We start from the raw sequence: 23,212 nt of genomic DNA on the forward strand, positions 1-23,212 counted from the left end.
CCTCTGTAGTACCTCTGTAGTTTCGTATATATAAAAAACAATGGTTTTTCGAATGAAAGTGCACATTTTTAGGGCTCCCTCCCCCTTTAAGAGTTACGTAATCTTTAAACATTCCCTAATATATGCTCATTAAACATCAATTAAATGTTATAACTCTAATTTGTGATAATATATACTTAAAGCACATGATTGGATAAATGCGTACTCTTACCCACCTGATGCGCACTTTTTACCCCACCGGTGGGGTAAGAGTGCGTTTTTCACTTGTCTTGCAATAAGGGTTCTACTAAAACGAATCTCAATAATTTCAATATTTTTTCCCCTGGGTAACATAAAGGAAGAGTATATGAATCATTGACACTGATTTGATATGCAGAAGCTTACTTCATAAGGGCCACATGATCGATTGAAAACTAAGTGCGTACTCTTGCCCCACTCTACTCTACAGTTTCACTGTCGAAAATAAAATGACCGTTTTTTTCGTATCAGCATAATAAAACGCTTCGTGCGATTTCCGCCTTGCGATTTCGAAATCCTTTTTTACTTTCGATTATCCCTTATGTGAGTGACGGGGTACCCGGGTACCTATTCTGATATTGAAAGTTAAATAACTTGTTGTAGATAAATTCAAATACTATGAAACTTTCTGACATCTCGTAGAATGTTGAGACGAAGCTATGAGCAAAGTTTGAGGTCCAGGTTGCGATTAGAGCGCTTATTAGGTGTCGAAAACTATTTAGACCCCTTGAACGGGTGACAGGGTACCCGGGTACCCAATCATATAAAAAAGGCCTGTATATTTATATGAGTGTTTGATTTTATGAATCTTTGCGTATGTCACTAGGACAAAGGCTGCTCAAGTGCATGTACATATTTTTGGAGGTGTGTGTGTTTTAGAGGCCACCGGGTGGCCACCTGGAATATCCGGAACATCCGTAAAAATGGTCAATTCGTAAATTCCATCGTACAGCGACGGGACTTTTTTTGGAATCATGTTTTGCTTAACCCTGAGTTTGGAATTGATGCTTCGACCTACATCCGGACCATTGTGTCCACTGAGTGGTCCCCTGGAAGATCCGGAACATCCGTAAAAATGGTCAATTCGTAAATTCCATCGTACAGCGACGGGATTTTTTTGCAACCATTTTCTGCCAAACCCTGAGTAGGGAATTGATGCTTTGACCCACTTCCGGCCTTTGTGTCCACTGAGTGGTCCCCTGGAAGACCCGGAACATCCGTAAAAATGGTCAATTCGTAAATTCCATCGTACAGCGACGGGATTTTTTTAGAATTATTTTTTGCCCAACCCTGAGTATGGAATCGATGCTTCGACCTACATACGGACCATTGTGCCCACTGAGTGGTCCCCTGGAAGATCCGGAACATCCGTAAAAATGGACAATTAATGCTTTGACCTACATATGGACCATTATGTCCACTGGGTGGTCCCCTGAAAGATCTGGAACATCTGTAAAAATGGTCAAATCGTAATTACATCGCAAAGCGACGCAATTTTTTAGAACCTTTTTCTGCCAAAACCTGAGTATGGAATCGATGCTTTGACCCACATACGGACCATTGTGTTCACTGGGTGGTCCCCTGGGAGATCCGGAACATCCGTAAAAATGGTCCATTCGAATATTCTATCGTTAGGCGACGGGATTTTTTAGAACCATTTTCGGCCAAATCCTGGGCATGGAATCGATGCTTTGAGTCATATGCGGACCATTGTGTCCATTGGGTGGTCCTCTGGAAGATCCGGAACATCCGTAAAAATGGGCAATTAGTGAATTTCATCGTGATGCGTCAGGTTTTTATTCTAAACCATTTGTTGCCAAACCCTGAGCATGAAATTAATTCTTTGACCCAGAAAGATAGAAAAATATCCTATCCTGGGTATTTGAAGTTCTATTGTGCGATTGTTTATGGGGTTGGAGAAAACTATAACCGCATCAGCAAAATTAATCCTGTGGCATTGGACAAATCCGCGATAAAACCAAACTTAAAAAATCTATGAATTTTTGAAATTGTTGTTTGGGATGTAGTCTCCACTCCCAAACTGGTCAATCGGTCAATCGAAATTTAGTAGTTTTAAGTTATCCGTCAAAAATATGGTTTTACAGAATAAATTTATATGTTGTAGTTTTATCTTGAACACCCTTTGATATCCTTTCCGCATTCATAGCACATAATTACAAAATTAATAATAATTTATTTTCTATTCCAGGTAATTGTCGTGTCCAAAACATAAGGGTAACTATACCATTTTATATTTTGTTATTTTCGTTTGACTTTTGGCTACGAAAAACATCATTTTTGGTATATTTACTGAAATCTTTGAAGACAGCACAACAAGACTAGAGGTGTAAATCCAAAAACTATATTTCAGAGCTTAAACTGACAAAATGTCGATAATTTGCAGTTCCGCCCAGCTTGCGTGATAGTCACCTATTTACAGTTGTATCACGTTTTCGGGCAGATAGTTCATCAGTTGCCGCATCCTCATTTTTCCTTAAAAAGAACGTAAAACCCGATGCCAGCACCAGCCCCTACAGCACCAATTATGAACAGACCTCAAGCTCAGTTCATTTTGACAAAGTCCGGGACCGTTGCTGAAACCGTACCTCATCAAGGATCAACTTATTTAGTGACTTCGCCGTCATAACTACCATCGTCGGGTCGTGCCCAGCCACACAGCAATCACAATGAAAACATCCCGCTTAATTATCCCTTACTTGGTGATGGTTCGGGGAAGATGAAAAGCAAAATAAAAGTTTATTGGTTGCTAATGAAAGTCCACACGCGGAGGTCCCCGATGGAGACCCTGCATGTATGGGACGGCCACGGCCGGGAAGCGAGGAAACCAACGCCAAGCGAATTCGATTGCCTTCGATGAGGCACATGTTTGGGATTGGGTACAGTGCCGTTTCGATTTCGGCAGCGCAAAATTTAAAAAAAACTACGTCTTTACGGTACATTTCATTTGTTTTTTTAATTAGATTTAGTTCAACTTCAGATAATTCAGATTATCTCGGAGAGTACTACCGCGTGCATTCTGCAACATTCATTGCAATAAATAGGAAAGCTCCATGCCTTTTTGCAATATTTCTTGAAAACATGAATTACAAATGTTCTCCATTTCGACAACATTCCGATTGGTTGTCAAAAATGGAAACCCTCTGTCGTGCATCGAACGACTGAATGGGTGCCCGTTGAGGAAAGTGATCAACCCGGGTTCGTGATGATCAACGACCGCGAAAGGTCCCTCCGATCGCTTCGTTTGGGGTACACTTGTTCGAAAACTTGTGCCCCGGGGCTAGAACTCGTTCTACAAAAATTCGAGGGGCCCGTTTTCACTTTCGCCAAAAATACCGACCCCCATTGTGCGAATTCGGCACGGCGTCGTCAGCTGCGTGATTTCGCGTGAGAGAATTCGATCGGATTTTCACTTTTTTTTTGCGCGCACAACAAAAGCTATGATGACGGAAGGTTTGTTTTTGACGAAGGTCTTGATGGGGCTGGGATGGGTTTCAGAAGATTTATATGATCGTTTTATATGAAATTTGCTCATTTTATTTTGGAGAACCGCATGATACTGTTTGATTTCTTTTTCTATTTTTCTTTTTCTTGGATTTGGTGCAAAAACTGTTCCCGCAGATAAGCCACCCTCCGAAATCAATAGTTCAGTGTGAGAGATCGTCCCGGATTAAGTGTAGGAAGGCACTGGAGGTAAGCTTTCGTTCGGACAGTACAACCTCGTAGGATTGCTTGTTTCCATAATCCTCTATCTTTTTCAAACTTTTTAAATCCTTTCGTTCTAGTAATCGGAAATACTTTTCTTTTGTGTATACAGCTCTACCTCCAGTTTGCCTCTTTCAAGCTCCCGGCGATCCAATGTAGCTCTTTTAGTAGTTCTATCTTTATCAATATTTACTTTCCTCTATTTGCAATAGATTTGTGTAGATATGAGAACAATGTTTTTGATTTTAGCCTACCCGATATGCCCAAGTAGTGTCCTGAAAAGATTCCAATTTCCTAACATCTTCTTATGATCCTGGTAAGTCATCTAAAAAACGATATTAGTTGTAAGTTTCTTTTAAAATAATTAAGTGAGCTATGTAAAATTGTGAAGTTTGTTTTTGTTAGGGTAAGTTTGTTTAATTATTCCTTTTTTTTACATACTAAATGCTGATATTTGATCGATGGACGTTAAGGCAAAGAATTTCTATGAGCTAGGTACTAAAAAACTGCGAAGATGCATTTGAGAAAATATGAAGGAGCTTCCTTTATGCTTTGAATACCAAACTTCCGGAAATATTTGAAAGAGATTCTGAAAAATTGTAGAAACATCTGTTTTGAAGCTTTTCAGAAAATTAGGGGAAGCTTAAGAGATGCTTGCAAGGTAATTCTTGGAAGTTTACAGAAAGTTTATAGTTTTTATTCTCAAAAAAAATCATTGCTACTATCCCTGAAGCCTTTTATAACACTTTTTAAAAACTATGAAAAGACTCCTCCAAAGCTGCACAGTAGCTTAGTAGGAGCTTTTTGTTAGTTTCCCAGACGGTTCTTAGAAGCTTTTCAGAAACTTCTTGAAAGCTTCTCAGAAGCTACTTGAAGGTTTCTTAAAAGTTTCTTGAAAGCTTTTCAGAAGCTTCATGGAAGTTTCCAAGAAACTTTTGTGAAGCTTCTCATAAGCTACTTGACAGCTTCCAGAAGCTTCTATAAAACTTACACGGAGCTTTCTGGATGTTTCCCAAAAGCTTCTTAAAGCTTTTCAGATGCTCCTTGAAATTTTCCTTCTCAATAACCCTTCAAGGCTTCCCAGGAGCACTTTAAAGCTTCCTCGGAGCTTCTTTAAAGCTTTACAGAAGCTTCTTCAAAGCTTCGCAGAAGCCTGTTCATAGATTTCAAGATGCATTTTTAATGCTTTCCAGAAGCTGCTTCAAAGCTTTACAAAAGGTATTTTAAAGCTTTCCAGAAGATTATTAAAGCTTTACAGAATCTTCTTCAAAGCTTCGCAGAAGCCTGTTCATAGATTTCAAGATGCATTTTTAATGCTTTCCAGAAGCTGCTTCAAAGCTTCTCAAAAGCTTTTTCAAAGCATTCCAGAAGCTTCTTCAATGCTTTCCAGAAGCTTCAGCAACTCTTTCCAGAAGCTTTTTCTAAGCTTCAAATAACCTTTTTTTAAGCTTCTCCAAATCATCTTCGAAATGTACCAGAATCGTTTTTAGAGCTTTGCAGAAGCTCCTTCAAGGTTTCGTAGAAGCTTTCTCGCCGCTTCTTACAATCTTCTCAAAAGCCTCATCAAAGCTTTGCTGATGCTTTTCGAAAGCTTCTCAACGCGTTATTAAAAATATTTTTGAGTGCTTCTCAGAACTTTGTAAAAAGCCTTTTGAAAGCTTTCTTGGAACTTCTTCAGACATTTATGAAAGATTCTTAAAAACTTCTAAGAAACTTATCAGAAGCTTTACGGAAGCATCTCATAAGTTTCCAGAAACTTTATAAAAGCTTCATGGAAGCTTCGTAGGACATCTTTGTGAAACTTTTGCGGTAGCTTTGTGAAAGCTAGTAGGAAGCTTCATGAAAGCTTCCCAAAAGTTATTTGAACTGATCTCTGGAACACTTTCGAAGGCTTTGTGAAAGAAGTTTTCAGAATCTTTATAAAAGCTTCACGGAAGTGTCATGAAAGCATCTCGGAGAGCTTGGGAAAACTTGTCGGAAGCTTAATGAAAGCTTATCGGAAGCTTTGTGAAAGTTTATCGAAAGCTTGAAAGTTTCTCGAAAACTTTGTGAAAGCTTTTTGAAAGCTTTGTGACAGATTTGTTAAAGCTTCTCGCAAACTTTATGAAAGCTTCTCAGAAGTTTTGAAAAAGCTTCTTAGAATCTTCTAGAAGCTTTGTGAAAGCTTCTAGAAAGCTTTGTGAAAAGGTTCTCGGAAGCTTTGTGAAATGTTCTCGGAAGGTTTGTGATAGCTTCTCGGAAGCTTTTTGGCAGCTTCTCGGAATCTTTGTGAAAGCATCTCGGAAGCTTTGTGAAAGCTTTTCGGAAGCTTTCTTAAAGCTGCCCGGAAGCTTTCTAAAGGCTTCCAGGAAGCTTTGTGTACGCTTCGGAAGCTTTGTAAAAGCCTTTTGAAAGCTTCTCGGAAGATTTGTGAAAGCTTCTCGCAAGCTTTATGAAAGCTTCTCGGAATTTTTGAGAAAGCTTCTAGGAGCTTTGTGGAAGCTTCTAGGAGCTTTGTGGAAGCTTCTGGAAGCTTTGTGGAAGCTTCTGGAAGCTTTGTTGAAGCTTCTGGAAGCTTTGTGGAAGCTTCTGGGAAGCTTTGTGAAAGCTTCTGGGAAGCTGTGAAGCTCTGGGAGCTTTGTGAAGCTTCAGGAAGCTGCTTGTAAGCTCTGGGAAGCTTTGTTAAAGCTTCTCAGGCTTTGTTAAAGCTTCTCAGGAAGCTTTGTTGATCTTCTCAGAGCTTTGTAGAAAGCTTCTCGGAAGGCTTTGTAAGCTTCTCAGGAAGCTTGCAGAAACTTCTGAGAGCTTTGTGAAAGCTTCTGGGAAGCTTTGTGAAAGCTTCAGGGAAGCTTTGTGAAAGCTTCTGGGAAGCTTTGTGAAAGCTTCGGGTAAGCTTTGTGGAAGCTTCTTGGCGTTGTTAAAACTTCTTGGAAGCTTTGTGAAAACTTCTTGGAAGTTTTGTGAAAACTTCTTGGAAGTTTTGTAAAAGCTTCTGGGAAGCTTTGTGAAAGCTTCTGGGAAGCTTTGTGAAAGCTTCTGGGAAGCTTTGTGAAAGCTTCTGGGAAGCTTTGTGAAAGCTTCTGGGAAGCTTTGTGAAAGCTTCTGGGAAGCTTTGTGAAAGCTTCTGGGAAGCTTTGTGAAAGCTTCTGGGAAGCTTTGTGAAAGCTTCTGGGAAGCTTTGTGAAAGCTTCTAGGAAGCTTTGTGAAAGCTTCTGGGAAGCTTTGTGAAAGCTTCTGGGAAGCTTTGTGAAAGCTTCTTGGAAGCTCTGTGAAAGCTTCTGGGAAGCTTTGTGAAAGCTTCTCTGAAGCTTTGTGAAAGCTTCCTTAAAGCTTTGTGAAAGCTTCTCTGAAGCTTGATGAAAGCTGCTCGGAAGCTTTTTGAAGCTTCTTTGAAGCTTTGTGAAAGCTTCTCGGAAATTTTGTGAAAGCGTCTCGGAAGCTTTGTGCAAGCTTCTCGAAAGCTTTGTGAAAGCTTCTTGGAAGCTTTGTGAAAGCTTCTCGGAAGCTTTGTGAAAGTTTCTCGGAAGCTTCGTGAAAGCTTTTCGGAAGCTTTGTGAAAGCTTCTCGGAAGCTTTGTGAAAGCTTATCGGAAGCTTTGTGAAAGCTTCTGGGAAGCTTTGTGAAAGTATCTGGGAAGCTTTGTGAAAGCTTCTGGGAAGCTTTGTGAAAGCTTCTCGGATGCATTGTGAAAGCTTCTCGGAAGCTTTGTGAAAGCTTCTCGGAAACTTTGTGAAAGCTTTTTGGAAACTTTGTGAAAGCTTCTCGGAAGCTTTGTGGAGGCTTCTCGGAAATTTTGTGATAGCTTCTCGGAAGTTTTATGAAATCTTTTTGGAAGCTTTGTGAAAGCTTCTTGGAAGCTTTGTAGAATGCTTCAGGAAGCTTTGTGAAAGCTTCCTGGGAAGCTTTGTGAAACTCTGGGAAACTTTGTGAAAGCTTCTGGGAAGCTTTGTGAAGCTTCTAGTAAGTTTGTGCAAGCTTCTCAGGCTTTGTGGAAAGCTTCTTGGCGTTGTTAAAACTTCTTGGAGCTTTGTGAAACTTCTTGGAAGCTTTGAAAGCTTCAGGGAGCTGTGAAGCCTGAGCTTTGTGAAAGCTGGGAAGCTTTGTGAAAGCTTCTGGGAAGCTTTGTGAAAGCTTCCTGGGAAGCTTTGGCAGCCTTAAGCTTGTGAAAGCTTCTGAAGCTTGTGAAAGCTTCTGGGGCTTTGTAGAAGCTTCCTGGGAAGCTTTAGAAAGCTTCTGGGAGCTTTGTGAAGCTTCTGGGAAAGCTTCTGGGAAGCTTTGTGAAAGCTTCCAGGAAGCTTTGTGAAGCTTCTGGGAAGCTTTGTGAAAGCTTCTGCGAAGCTTTGGCAAAGCTTCTGGGAAGCTTTGTGAAATTTATGGGAAGCTTTCAGAAGCTTCTGGGAAGCTTGTGAAAGCTTCTGGGAGGCTTTGAAAGCTTCTGGGAGCTTGGCTTCTGGGGCTTTGTGGCTTCCTGGGAAGCTGTGAAAGTTTCTGAGAAGCTTTGTGAAGCTTCTCGGAAGCTTGATGAAAGCTGCTCAGGCTTTTGAAGCTTCTCTGGAAGCTTTGTGAAAGCTTCTCAGAGCTTTGTGAAGCGTCTCAGAGCTTTGTGCAAGCCCTCAGGCTTTGTGAAAGCTTCTTGGATGCATTGTGAAAGCTTCTCGGAAGCTTTGTGAATGCTTCTCGGAAGCTTTGTGAAAGTTTCTCGGAAGCTTTGTGAAAGTTTCTCGGAAGCTTCGTGAAAGCTTCTCGGAAGCTTTGTGAAAGCTTCTCGGAAGCTTTGTGAAAGTTTCTCGGAAGCTTTGTGAAAGCTTCTCGGAAGCTTTGTGAAAGCTTCTCGGAAGCTTTGTGAAAGCTTTTAGGAAGCTTTGTGAAAGCTTCTCGGAAGCTTTGTGAAAGCTTTTCGGAAGCTTTGTGAAAACTTCACGGAAGCGAGAAGAATCATTCAAGAAGCTTCTGAGAAGCATTAAAAAATCTGCTTCGAAAAAATCTGGGAGGCTTTCGAAAAGCGTCGTGAAGCTTCATGAAAGTTTCTCATAAACTTGTTAAAGCTACTCAGAAGCTCGTTCAAAGCTTCTCTGAAGCTTTTTGAAACCTTCTCGGAAGCTTCTTTAAATCTTTTCAGAAGGTTTTTGAAAGAATTTCATAAGCTTTTGAAAGCTTCCTAGAAGTTATTTTAAAGCTTATCATAATCTTTTTGAAAGCTTTTGAAAAATATCTCGGAAGCATTTTGAATGATTCTCGAAATTTTTCAAAAACTTCTAAGAAGTTCAATGAAAGCTGCTCAGAAGTTTATCCAAAGCTTTTCAGGATCTTAGACTGCTTTAAAGCTTCTCAGAAGTGTTTTAAAGCTTTCCTAGTATCATGAAAATTTCCCAATAGGTTCTTGAAAGCTTCCCAATTGAATACTTGCCTTAAAACTTCCCAATATTCTGATAAAAGCTTCTAAACAACTGCAAAGGAGCTTCTTCGAAGCTTCTCGAAAGCTTTTTGAGAAAATTGAAAAACTTATCAGAAAAAACTTCTCTCTCTTCTCAAGCTTTTTGAAAAACTCAAAACAGTATTTTTGAAAGCGTCACAGAAGCCTTTTCAAGAGGTTTTCAAAACCTTTCTTTGTAAACGAAAGATTCTCAAAAGCTATTCGAAATTTTCTCAGAAGCTTTTTAAAACCTTTCCCGAAAGCTTTACAAAAGCGTTTTGAAATCTTATCAGAAGCTTTTTGAAAGTTTCACAAATGCCTTTTCAAAAGCTTCTCAGAAGCCTTCTTGTAAACTTCTCGAAAGGCTTTCGGAAGATTACCAGAAGCTTTGTGAAAGCTTCTCAGAAGCCATTAAAAAAGTTTTTGAAAGCCTCCCAAAATCTTCTCAGCAGCTTTCGGAACGCTTCCCAAAAGTTTTTTGAAACCCTATCAGAAGCTTCTTGAACGCTTCTCATAAGTTTTATGAAAGCTTTTCAGAAAGCTCAGTTCAGAAAATGCAGTTTCTGGGAAGTTTTCCAGAAACCTTTAAAAATATTCTGAGAAGATTCTAAAATGCTTTTTGGCAGCTTTTGGGGTGGTTCTGGGAAACTTTTGAGAGCTTCTAAGAACTTTTTTGGGTAGACTTTAAGAAGCTTCTAGAAATCTTTGAAAAGCTTCAGTACATCTTTAATGGGACTTTTGGGGTGCTTGTGAGTCTTGAAAAACTTGGTGAAAACTTCTGACAAGCTTTTTTTATTATTCTGAAAGCTTTAAAGAAGTTCTATGAAAGCTTCTTTTTTTTCGAAATGGTTGTTGTGAAATTTTCGAGAGCTTCTCCAGATCAATCGTACAATGAAACCTCAAAGTGTTTGAAAGCAATTCTCTTGAGGCAAATCATTCAAGCTTCATTAGTCGATCCAAATCTGATACCCTATAGTCATCCCTATTATCGAACCACAAACTGCCAACCAACAAAGCCGTTGTGATTTAGGTAAAATGAATTACAGTCATTCAGTGACCAGCCACAGTGCGTAGTTTTAGTTGCCCACAATTTGCTGCGAACTTGACCACGTTGACTTTCCATTTCTTTTTTTTTTGGCAACTCTCGACGGTGACGGCCAATGACCGATCCAACGAAGTGGCATCCAGACTACAGACCACGGTCAACTATTACCGCATCTAACCGATGCGAAACACTTCATCGGAGAGCAGCTTCAAAGCACCATACCATTATTATTGTAATTACTGACGGAATAATCGTTGGCCGAGACATTGCGTCGTCGTTGGCGACGCAATGCGGAGTTCTTTGCTCTGCTCTGTTACGTTAACTGCCAGGGGCGCCAGTTCATGGTGAGCTTTGCCAAGAAGCGGGATCGATCAGACAAAATAGCAATAACTAAGCTCCATGTCGAATTTTCGGCTGTACGGTTGGTTAGTTGTGGAAGGTGGCTTTTCACTTTCGCTTTCTTTGTGTTCAGCTTCTGGAAGTTTTTGGCAAAGCTGAGTTTGTGAAAGCTTCTCGGAAGCTTGTGAAAGCTTCTCAGGCTTTGTAAAGCTTCTCAGGAAGCTTTGTAAAAGCTTCTCAGGCTTTGTAAAAGCTTCTCAGGAAGCTTGTAAGCTTCTCGGAAGCTTTGTAAGCTTCTCAGGGCTTTGTAAAGCTCAAGCTGTAGCACTTCTGGCTTGTGGCTTTCAGAGTAAAGCTTTCGAAGCTTTGAAGCTTCTCAGGCTTTGTAAGCTCTCAGGCTGTGAACTCAGGCTTTGTAAGCTCTTTCTTCTACAAAGCTTCCGGAACTTTAAAAGCTTCTTGGAAGCTTTGAAGCTTCTTGGCTTTGCTCTTGGAAGCTTTGTAGAAAGCTTCTTGGAAGCTTTGTGAACTTTGGAAGCTTTCTTAGCTTCTTGGAAGCTGTGAAGCTTCTTGGGCTTTGTGAGAAGCTTCTTGGAGCTTTGTGAAAGCTTCTTGGAAGCTTTGTGAAAGCTTCTTGGAAGCTTTGTAAGCATGGGCTTTGTAGAAGCTTCTGAGCTTTGTAGAAGCTTTGGAAGTTTGTAAAGCTTCAAAGAGCTGTGAAAGCTTGACTGTAGAAAGCTTCAAGGCTTTGTAAGCTTCAGAGCTTTGGAAGCTTCTCCAGAGCTTTGTAAGATGCTTCTCGAAGTTTTGAACTTCTGAAGCTTTGTGAAAGCATCTCGAAACTTTATGAAAGCTTTTCAGCTTTGTGAAACATCTAGGAAGCTTTGTGATTGCTTCTCAGAGCTTTGGGAAGTTTCTCGAAACTTTTAAAGCTTCTCAGAATTGTTAAATTTGTTAAAACTTCACAAAGCTTTCGAGAAGCTTTAACAAACTTTCGGAGCTTTAAGCTTCGAAAAGCTATCTGAATGCATCCGAGAGGCCATAAAAGCTTCGAGAAGAATCATTCAAGCTTCTGAAGCACTCAAAAATCTTCTTCGAAAAAATCTGGGAGCTTCGAAAGCGTCTGAAGCTTTTGAAAGTTCTCAGAAGCTTGTTAAAGCTACTCAGAAGCTTCGTGACAGTTCCTTAGAAGTCTAGTGAAAATTTTCAGAAGCTTCAGAAAGCTTTTTGATATCTGGAGCTTGAAATCTTTTCAGAAGGTTTTTGAAAAAATGCATAAGCTTTTGGCATAAGCTTCCTAGAAGTTTTTAAAGCTTGTCATAATGTTTTAAAAGCTTTTGAAAAATATATCGAAGCATTTCGAATGATTCTAAAATTTCAAAACTTCTAAGAAGTCATTGGAAGCTCTCAGAAATTTCTCCAAGCTTTTAAGGATCTTAGACTACTCTAAAGCTTCTCAGAAGTTTCTTAAGCCTGGCTAGAATTAATGAAAATTTCCTAATGGTTTTTAAGCTTCCCAATTGAATACTTGCAAAACTCCCAATATCCTAAAAGCTTCTAACAACTGCAAAGGAGCTTCTGAAGCTTCTCAAATATTTTGAGAAATTAGAAAAACTTCTCAGAAGAAGCTTTTGAAAAATTAAAACAGTATTTTGAAAGTGTCCAGAAGCCTTTTTAGAGGTTTCAAAACTTTTCTTTAAAACGAAAGATTCTTAAAGCTTTTGAAATTTTCTCAGAAAGATTGAGCTTGAGCTTGAGCTTGAGCTTATAGCACATTGTGTTTACTCCGTGTTTAGTGTCAATCAAATCACAAGAACCAATAGTTGGGGCTTGGGATTAGCTTCCAACCTCAATGTGCACAGGTCGAGTTCACCAAATAAAAAGTCAATAACGCGCCAGCCACGTCCTTACGGTCATTTAGGAAGGAAGGAATGTTGGTGTGACAACCGTTGTTACTAGAGACCAAGATCTCCTCCAGGTTGCCACAGGAGGAGTTTTGTTAGTGGGACGGGGGTAGTGGTTGCATGGATCAGGAATCACCTTGGTAAGTGATGCGACCGTGCATCCTCAACTAGATAAAAACAAAAATTGCTAATTATTTTGACTTGTATATTAATGCTAACGTGCGTCGTCACATCCCAAGTAACATTTTAAGTTTGATAACGCTTTTGAGCCAATTTATTCTTCAAGAGTGTTATAAAACTATCATCCTAAAATATGTTACGGGATATAGACTATTCAACTATTCATTGAAATATTGAATGAAAAAAAACGGAAGCATGTTTAAAATCGGATCTCTATCTTTTGTGTTTATTCTATTCACAAGAAAAATATGCTATGTGTATAAAACACATATAACAAGTCCTGTTGCGAAAAGCAAAGTTGTCTAAAATCTATCCCTCAGTGCGTAGCTTCTTCAGAATCTACCATGGATTTTAATTTCCTTGTTTTTGGAAAACATGAAGTTTAAACTAGAAAGTTATCATCAACATATCACAAAAAGCTCGAAATATATAAAAAGAAAAGACATAGTATTATACTTTAATTTACATCTAATCACATCTAAACTGCACAATATTTACATCTAAGATAAATTTTAATTATCAAACACCTCAAAAACCTGCCATAGCACAAATAAAGCCGCTCATAATAGTGACAAACTGTCTATAACTACATAATTAAAAGAATATTTGGAAAGACTTGCTGGTTGTTCATTCACGTAATAATTGACAGATATTCAAACTTTGAAGGCGGAACTTTAGCAAGACGGTGATATTCCTTAGTCCTAAACGAACAAATTTAATTCAAAGTTACTATAATCAGAATCTAAATTTGTTTTCCATTATGTATTATCCTATATCATATTTTCCTGTATAAATGTAAAATTTAGGAAAAGAAATATATTTTATAATGTAATAACATATACCGCCGGAAATAAGTATATTTACAAGCATGATTTTCATACATTTTCATCGGCTTGAGAATCGAAATATCGACAGATGACTCGATCTGACCAAAATTTCAGTTTTCAACTCGACTTTAGTCTTTGAGGTGTACACATCTCTCTTGATTTTGACCTGAATCCGGAAATCGTATTATATAAGCAGAATATATGCATAAATGTAACTTTCATTGAATAATAATTAAGTGACTTTAGTTCTGCTGACAAAATTATCCAAATCAAATCGCTAAGAATCAACCCAAACATGGCCATTTCATTAGAAATCAAACCTTATCTTATTTCCAATTGTATGCTGTAGAACCATTGAACTATTATTTAAAACTTTATTTAGATGCCTTGGAGAGAGAGAAATTAGTTCTTTATAAAATTTTCTCTGTTTGCCATACGAAATATTATTTTTTGTCAAAAAAACAAAAAATAAAATATTCAAAATATATGGGTATGCATGAAATGATCAAATGTTGAAAAAGTATTAAGCAGGTTTTGTCGGTAGACCTACGCTTCAATACATCCATTGAAAGCTGCTCCACTGAGATCGTTTGAAGAAAGCTGCATCGAAAATCCTGGGATAGGCAAACCTTATTACAGTTCATTATCAATATGATATTCGCTGTTCCCAGGGTAGCTATTGTAGTAACCATACATGAGTGAAGGATAAGCTCAATATTAAGTTCAAATGCTTGAAAATCAAATCCTATGTCCGCATCCCTCCAACACTCCGAAATCCAGGAGTACTGGCAGAGAACAACAAGCTACCGCGGCGATTCAGGGCCACCGTGCAATCTGGGGGATATGGAACTGCATGGGAAAACACTAAATCAGTTAAAGCTCTCATACAAACGAACTTAAACGTACAACCTCAAAATCCACCCGGCATCAGCATACAGCAGTGGATAACTCAGCCCTGAGTCGATTCACGGTTTTACTGACAGTATAACTGGATAAATTGGTACAATTACCTCAATTTAGATGGCAAATCAACTCAAAATAAATGAGCCACCTTTTCCGCACCTATATATAGAAACATCAACGCCCCATACAATCCTCACACAAACCAAACCCTTAGCGCTACCCCAGAATCGTCCCTTCCGGAACTCCGCATGTTCCCAAATTAACGAAAGATGCTGACAGACTTACCGTTGCCGGACACCAAACATTTCGAAACTTGAGCCTTCCACCCATAAAAATTACAAAATATAAAAATTGGGCAAAAGATTCCTGCTGTTAAAAGTTAAACGAATAAAATAAGAAACTTATCTTATGATCTCCTTCAACTCGAACACCATGCACTAGGACACTTCGGTCTTTTTATGTTAATTTTTAATCCACCAACAAACTAGATTTATTACGCGCACTTAAATTTTTATTCATTTACGTTTTATTATCAAATAAATATTTGAATGTATTACAAAAATCCGATAAAAGTGACGGAATTAAGACAGAGGCAAAATAATCGCGTCAAATCACGAGGCGCGACACACTTCGATCTCTTTGAAATTTTCTCAGAGAGATTTACGAAAAAAGAACGAAAGATTTACAAAGTGTTTTGCAATCTTATCAGAAACTTTTGAAAGATTCACAATGCCTTTCGAAAGCTTCTCAAGCCTTATTTAAACTTCTCGAAAGGCTTTCGGAAGATTACCAGAAGAATTCTTCAAAGCTTACAAAAAGTTTTAGTATTTTTTTTTCTCAAAAATAATCTTTCAAACAATCCCCGAAGCCTTTTTAAAGTCTTTTTAAAAACTTTAAAGCAGCTCCTCTAAAGCTGCACAGTAGCTTAGTAGGAGCTTTTCGATAGTTTCCCAGACGGTTCATAGAAGCTTTTTCAGAAACTTCTTGAAAGCTTCCCAGAAGCTACTTGAAGGTTCCTCAAAAGTTTATTGAAAGCTTTTCATAAACTTCCTGGAAGCTTCCCAGCAGCATTTGTAAAGCTTCTCAGCAGCTTCCAGAAGCTTCTACAAAACTGCCCAGAAGCTCATTGAAAGATTCCCTAAAGCTTCGTGAAAGCTTCTCAGAAGCTTCTTTAAAGCTTTCCAGAAGCTTCTTAAAATCTTCGCCAAGGCCTGTTCAATGCCTTCCAGAAGCTGCTCCAAAAGCTGTTTCTCAAAAGCTTTATGAACGCTTCCCAGAAGATTCTTCAAAGCTTTCCAGAAGCTTCTCCAAAACTTTCCAGAAGCTTTTTCAAAGCTTCACAGAAGCTCCTCCAAAGCATCTGTCCCAGAAGCGTCTTCAGAGCTTTGCAGAAACTTTTTCAAACAGTTGTGGATGCTTCTTCGAAGCTTTGTCGCAAATTTTCGGAAGCCTTGTGACAGCTTCCCGGACGATTCTTGGAAGCCTTGTAAAAGATTCTCGCAAGCTTCATGAAAGCTTCTCGGAAGCTTTGTGAAAGCTTCTCGGAAACTTTGTTAAAGCTTTTCAGAAGCTCATAAACTTTGTGGAAGCTTTTCAGAAGCTTTGTGAAAGCTTTTCGGAAGCTTTGTGAAAGCTTTTCAGAAGCTTTGTGAAAGCTTTTCGGAAGCTTTGTGAAAGCTTCTCGGAAGCTTTGTGAAAGCTTCTCGGAAGCTTTGTGAAAGCTTCTCGGAAGCTTTGTGAAAGCTTTTCGGAAGCTTTGTGAAAGCTTTTCGGAAGCTTTGTGAAAGCTTTTCGGAAGCTTTGTGAAAGCTTTTCGGAAGCTTTGTGAAAGCTTTTCGGAAGCTTTGTGAAAGCTTCTCGGAAGCTTTGTGAAAGCTTTTCGGAAGCTTTGTGAAAGCTTTTCGGAAGCTTTGTGAAAGCTTCTTGGAAGCTTTGTGAAAGCTTCTTGGAAGCTTTGTGAAAGCTTCTCGGGAGCTTTGTGGAAGCTTCTCGGAAGCTTTGTGAAAGCTTCTCGGAAACTTTGTGAAAGCTTCTCGGAAGCTTTGTGAAAGCTTCTTGGAAGCTTTGTGAAAGCTTTTCGGAAGCTTTGTGAAAGCTTTTCGGAAGCTTTGTGAAAGCTTTTCGGAAGCTTTGTGAAAGCTTTTCGGAAGATTTGTGAAAGCTTCTCAGGCTTTGTGAAGCTTTCAGGCTTTGTGAAAGCTTTGCAGGCTTTGTGAAAGCTTTTCAGGCTTTGTGAGCTTTCAGGCTTTGTGAAAGCTTTCAGGCTTTGAAGCTTTCAGGAGCTTTGTGAAAGCTTTTCAGCTTTGTGAGCTTTCAGGCTTTGTGAAAGCTTCTCAGGCTTTGTAGCTCTCAGAGCTTTGTGAAGCTTCTCAAGCTTTGTAAAAGCTTCTCAGCTTTGTAAAGCTTCTCAGGCTTTGTAGCTCTCAGGCTTTGTAAAAGCTTCTCAGGCTTTGTAAAGCTCCTAGGAAGCTGTAAAGCTTCTAGGAAGCTTTGTAAAAGCTTCTCAGAGCTTTGTAAGCTTCTCAGGCTTTAAAGCTTCTCAGGCTTTGTAAAAGCTTCTCAGGCTTGTGAAAGCTTCAAGCTTTGTGGCTTCTCAGGCTTTGTGAAAGCTTCTCAGGCTTTGTGGCTTCTCAGGCTTTGAAACTTCAGGCTTTGTGGCTTCTCAGGCTTTGTGGAAGCTTCTCAGGCTTTGTGGAAGCTTCTCCAGGCTTTGTGGAAGCTTCTCAAGCTTTGTGTAAGCTCCTCAGGCTTTGTGAAAGCTTCTCAGGCTTTGTAAGCTTCTCCAGGCTTTGTGAAAGCTTTGTGAGCTTCTCAGGCTTTGTGGCTTCTCAGGAAGCTTTGAGCTTCTCAAGCTTTGTGGCTTCTCAGGAAGCTTTGTGGCTTCTCAGGCTTTGTGAAAGCTTTCAGGCTTTGTGGCTTCTCAGGCTTTGTGAAGCTTCTCAGGCTTTGTGGCTTCTCAGGCTTCGTGGCTTCTCAGGCTTTATGAAAGCTTCTAGGAAGCTTTGTTAAAGCTTCTCGGAAGCTTTGTAAAGGCTTCTCGGAAGCTTTGTTAGAGCTTCTCGGAAGCTTTGTGAAAGCTTTGTGAAAGCTCCTCAGGCTTTGTGGCTTTCGGAAGATTTGTGAAAGCTTCTCAGGCTTTTGCCTTCTCAGCTTTTGAAAGCTTCTCAGGCTTTGGCTTCTCAGCTTTGTGAGCTTCTCAGCTTTGTGTGCTCTCCAGCTTTGTGAAAGCTTCTCGAAAGCTTTGTGAAAGCTTCTCGAAATCTTTGTGAAAGCTTCTCGGAAGTTTTGTGAAAGCTTCTCGGAAGTTTTGTGAAAGCTTCTCGGAAGCTTTGTGAAAGCTTCTCGGAAGCTTTGTAAAAGCTTCTCGGAAGCTTTGTAAAAGCTTCTCAGGCTTTGTAAGCTTCTCCAGGCTTTGTAAGCTTCTCAGGCTTTGTAAAAGCTTCTCGGAAGCTTTGTAAAAGCTTCTCGGAAGCTTTGTAAAAGCTTCTCGGAAGCTTTGTAAAAGCTTCTCGGAAGCTTTGTAAAAGCTTCTCGGAAGGCTTTAAGCTTCTCAGGCTTTGTAAAGCTTCTCAGGCTGTCTCAGGCTTTGTAAGCTTCTCTCTCTTCTTACAAAGCTTCCAGAAGCTTTGCAAAGCTTCTTGGAAGCTTTGGCTTCTTAGGCTGTCCTCTCGGAAGCTTTGTGAAAGCTTCTCGGAAGCTTTGTGAAAGCTTCTCGGAAGCTTTGTGAAAGCTTCTCGGAAGCTTTGTGAAAGCTTCTCGGAAGCTTTGTGAAAGCTTCTCGGAAGCTTTGTGAAAGCTTCTCGGAAGCTTTGTGAAAGCTTCTCGGAAGCTTTGTGAAAGCTTCTCGGAAGCTTTGTGAAAGCTTCTTGGAAGCTTTGTGAAAGCTTTTTGGAAGTTTTGTGAAAGCTTCAAGGAAGCTTTGTGAAAGCTTCCCGGAAGCTTTGTGAAAGCTTCAAGGAAGCTTTGTGAAAGCTTCCCGGAAGCTTTGTGAAAGCTTCTCGAAAGCTTTGTGAATGCTTCTCGGAAGTTTTTTGAAAGCTTCTTGGAAACTTTATGAAAGCTTTTCGGAAGCTTGGTGAAAACATCTAGGAAGCTTTGTGATTGCTTCTCGGAAGCTTTGGAAAAGTTTCTCGGAAACTTTGTAAAAACTTCTCGGGAATTTGTTAAATTTTGTTAAAACTTCACAAAGCTTTCGAGAAGCTTTAACAAACTTTCGGAGAAGCTTTCACGATGCTTCGGAAAAGCTATCGCAATGCATCCGAGAGGCTTTCATAAAGCTTCCGAGAAGAATCATTCAAGAAGCTTCTGAGAAGCATTCAAAAATCTTCTTCGAAAAAATCTGGGAGGCTTTCGAAAAGCGTCTGAAGCTTCATGAAAGTTTCTTAGAAGCTTCGTTAAAGCTACTCAGAAGCTTCGTGACAGTTCCTTAGAAGTCTCGTGAAAAATTTTCAGAAGCTTCGTAAAAGCTTTTTGAAGCTTTCTCTGAAGCTTCTTGAAATCTTTTCAGAAGGATTCTGAAAAAAAATGCATAAGCTTTCGGCATAAGCTTCCTAGAAGTTATTTTAAAGCTTGTCATAATGTTTTTGAAAGCTTTTGAAAAATATCTCGGAAGCATTTTGAATGATTCTAAAAATTTTTCAAAAACTTCTAAGAAGTCATTGAAAGCTACTCAGAAATTTCTTCAAAGCTTTTCAGGATCTTAGACTACTTTAAAGCTTCTCAGAAGTTTCTTAAAGCCTGCCTAGAATCTTCATGAAAATTTCCCAATAGGTTTTTGAAAGCTTCCCAATTGAATACTTGCCTTAAAACTTCCCAATATCCTAATAAAAGCTTCTAGACAACTGCAAAGGAGCTTCTTCGATGCTTCTCGAAATATTTTTGAGAAATTAGAAAAACTTCTCAGAAGAAGCTTTTTGAAAAATTTAAAACAGTATTTATGAAAGTGTCGCAGAAGCCTTTTTAAGAGGTTTCAAAACTTTTCTTTGCAAACGAAAGATTCTTAAAAGCTTTTTGAAATTTTCTCAGAAAGATTGAGCTTGAGCTTGAGCTTGAGCTTGATGACCGCACAATTCGTAGTTGCTACTCCGTGTTTGATCAGATCAATCAAAATTGCACAAGGAACCAATAGTTGGGGCTTGGGATTAGCTTCCAACCTCAATGTGCACAGGTCGAGAGTTCACCAAATAAAGAATCAATAACGGCGCCGGCCACGTCCTTACGGTCATTTAGGAAGGGAAGGAATGTTGGTGTGACAACCGTTGTTACTAGAGACCGAGATCACCTCTGCATCTCCACAGTTGCCACAGGAGGGAGTTTTGTTAGTGGGACGGGGTAAGTGGTTGCATGGATCAGGAATCACCTTGGTAAGTGATGCGACCCGTGCATCCTCAACTAGATAAAAACAAAAATTGCTTTTAATTATTTTGACTTGTATATTAATGCTAACGTACGTCGTCACATCCCAAGTAACATTTTAAGTTTTATAACGCTCTTGAAGACCATAATTTATTCTTCAAGAGTGTTATAAAACCATCATAAAACCAAAATGTTACTAGGGATATAATGACTATTGAACTATTCAATGAAATATTAAATGAAAAAAAAAACGGAAGCATGTTTAAAATCGGATCTATCTTTTTTTAGTTTTATTCTATTCACAAGAAAAATATGCTATGTGTATAAAACACATATAGCAAGTCTACAACTGTTGCGGAAAAGCAAAGTTGTCTAAAAACATCGTATCCCTCAGTGCGTGACTTCTTCAGAATCTACCATGGATTTTTAATTTCCTTGGTGTTTTTTATGGAAAACATGAAGTTTAAACTAGAAAGTTATCATCAACATATCAAACAAAAAGCTCGGCAATATATAAAAAGAAAGACATAGTATTGTATACACTTTACAATATTTACATCTAATCACATCTAAACTTCACAATATTTACATCTAAGATAAATGTTTAATTATCAAACACCTCAAATAACCTGCCATAGCACAAATAAAGCCGCTCACATAATAGTGACAACAACTGTCTATAACTACATAATTAAAAGAATATTCGGAAAGACTTTAATGCTTTAGTTCATTCATTCACGTAATAATTGACAGATATTCAAACTTTGAAGGCGGGATAACTTTAGCAAGACGGTGTATATTCCTTAGTCCTAAACGAACAAATTTTTTTTTAATTCAAAGTTACTAGTAATCGAATCTAAATTTGTTTTCCATTATGTATTATTCTATGTATCATGTATTTTTCCTGTATAAGGCGTATAAAATTTAGGAAAAATATGAAATATATTTATAATATGTAATAAACATATACCGCCGGAAATAAGTATATTAACAAGCATGATTTTCATACATTTTTATCATGCTTGAGAATCGAAATATCGACACGCAGTGACTCGATCTGACCAAAATTTCAGTTTTCAACTCGAACTTTCGATCTTTGAGTGAATTGTACACATCTCTCTTGATTTTGACCTCCGAATCCGGAAATATAACGTATATAAGCAGAATATATGCATAAATGTAACTTTCATTGAATAATAATTTAAGTGACTTTAGTTCTGCTGACAAAAAATTATCCAAATCAAATCGCTAAGAATCAACCACCAAACATGGCCATTTTATATAGAAATCAAACCTTATACTTATTTCCATCAGTGTATGCTACGTAGAGCCATTGAACTATTATTTAAATACTTTATTTAGAGCCGTTGGAGAGAGAGAGAATTAGTTCTTTATAAAATTTGCTCGCTGTTTGCACATTACGAAATATTATTTTTTTGTCAAAAAAAAAATCAAAACCAAAGAAATAAAATATTCAAAATATATGGAGTATGCATGAAATGATCAAAATGTTGAAAAAAGTATTAGAAACGCCAGGTTTTGTCAGTAGACCTACACGCTTCAATACATCCATTGAAAAGCAACTGCATCACTGAGATCGTTTGAAGAAAGCTGCATCGAAAATCCTGGGATAGGCAAACCTTATTACAGTTCAGTTATGGCAATATGATATTCGCTGTTCCCAGGGTAGCTATTGTAACCATACATGAGTGAAGGATAAGCTCAATATTAAGTTCAAATGCTTGAAAACTCCAAATCCCCTATGTCCGCAAGCATCCCTCCAACACTCCAAGAATCCAGGAGTACTGGCAGGCAGAACAACAAGCTACCCGGCGGCGATTCAGGGGCCACGCAAATGCAATCTGGGGGTATATGGGAACCTGCATGGGAAAACACTAAAATCAGTTAAAGCTCTCCTACAACTTAAACGAACTTAAACGTACAACCTCAAAATCCACCCCGGCATCGGCATAAACGAACCCAGTGGATAACATATCGGCCCTGAGTCGATTCACGGTTTTACTGACAGTATAAAATGGATAAATTGGTACAATTAGCCTCAATTTAGCAGTGGCAAATCAACTCAAAATAAATGAGCCACCTGTTCCGCCCTTATATATAGAAACATCAACTGCTTCCCATACAAATCTTCACACAAACACAAACCGCCTTCGCGCTACCCCAGAATCGTCCCTTCCGGAACTCCGCATGTTCCCAAATTAACAGAAAGATGCTGACAGACTCACCGTTGCCGGAGCCACCAAACATTTCCGAAACTTGAGCCTTCCCACTCCATAAAAATTACAAAAACGTATAAAAAATTGGGCAAAAGATTCCTGCTGTTAAAAGTTAAACGAATAAAAATGAGAAACTTATCTTAATGTATCTCCTTCAACTCGAACACCATGCACTAGGAACACTTCGGTCTTTTTATGTTAATTTTTAATCCACCAACAAAACTAGATTTATTACGCGCACTTAAATTTTTATTCATTTACGTTTTTATTATCAAATAAATATTTGAATGTATTACAAAAATCCGATAAAAGTGACGGAATTAAGACAGAGGCAAAATAATCGCGTCAAATCACGAGCGCGACACACTTCGATCTCTTTTGAAATTTTCTCAGAAAGATTTACCAAAAAAAAGAACGAAAGATTTACAAAAGCGTTTTGCAATCTTATCAGAAACTTTTTGAAAGATTCACAAATGCCTTTTCGAAAGCTTCTCAGAAGCCTCATTATAAACTTCTCGAAAGGCTTTCGGAAGAATACCAGAAGCTTTTTGAAACCCTATCAGAAGCTTCTTGAACGCTCTCAAAAGTTTTATGAAAGCTTTTCAGAAAGTTTCTGGGTGCTTTCGGCAAGCTTCCGGATAGCTTTCATCAAGTTTTTGGCAAGATTTCATGAAGTTTTCGGGAAGTTTTCCAGAAACCTTGAAAAATATTCTGAGAAGATTCTAAAAAGCTGTTTAGAAGCTTTTGGGTAGGTTGTGGGAAACTTTTTATAGCTTCTAAGAGCTTTTAAGGAAGCCTTTAAGAAGCTTCTAGAAATCTTTAAAAATCTTCTGTAAAGCTTTGTTAGGACTTTTGGCTTGCTTGTGAGTCTTAAAAAACTTGGTGAAAACTACAGAGAAGTTTTTTTTATTATTTTGAAAACTTTGAAGAAGTTCTATATAATGCGAAAACTTCTGTTTTTTTTAACATTATTTGGAAAATTTTCGAGAGCTTCTGAAGAACAATCTTACAATGAAACCACAAGGTGTTTAAAAGCAATTCTCTTGAGGCAAATCATTCAAGCTTCATTAGTCGATGATTCCCTATAGTCATCCCTATTATCGAACCACAAACTGCCAACCAACAAAGCCATTGTGATTTAGGTAAAATAAATTACAGTCATTTAGTAACCAACCACAGTTCGTCGTTTTTGTTGCCCACAATTTGCTGCGAACTTGACCACGTTGACTTTCCATTTCTTTTTTTTTTTTGGCAACTCTCGACGACGACGGCCAATGACCGATCCAGCG

At 38.6% G+C, this 23,212-nt stretch overlaps 1 protein-coding gene across 1 annotated transcript in view; it reads left to right on the plus strand.

The window, feature by feature from the left end:
* LOC134205828 (uncharacterized) overlaps positions 1-23,212 on the plus strand; it is a 181,565-nt gene that overhangs the window by 54,997 nt on the left and 103,356 nt on the right. The window contains exon 2 of the mRNA XM_062681441.1: positions 3,658-3,729. Within this exon, the coding sequence (XP_062537425.1) occupies positions 3,658-3,729 (72 nt within the window). The remainder of the gene's footprint in view (positions 1-3,657; positions 3,730-23,212) is intronic.

Source organism: Armigeres subalbatus, chromosome 1 (genome assembly GCF_024139115.2).
Source record: "Armigeres subalbatus isolate Guangzhou_Male chromosome 1, GZ_Asu_2, whole genome shotgun sequence".
NCBI lineage: Eukaryota > Metazoa > Arthropoda > Insecta > Diptera > Culicidae > Armigeres > Armigeres subalbatus.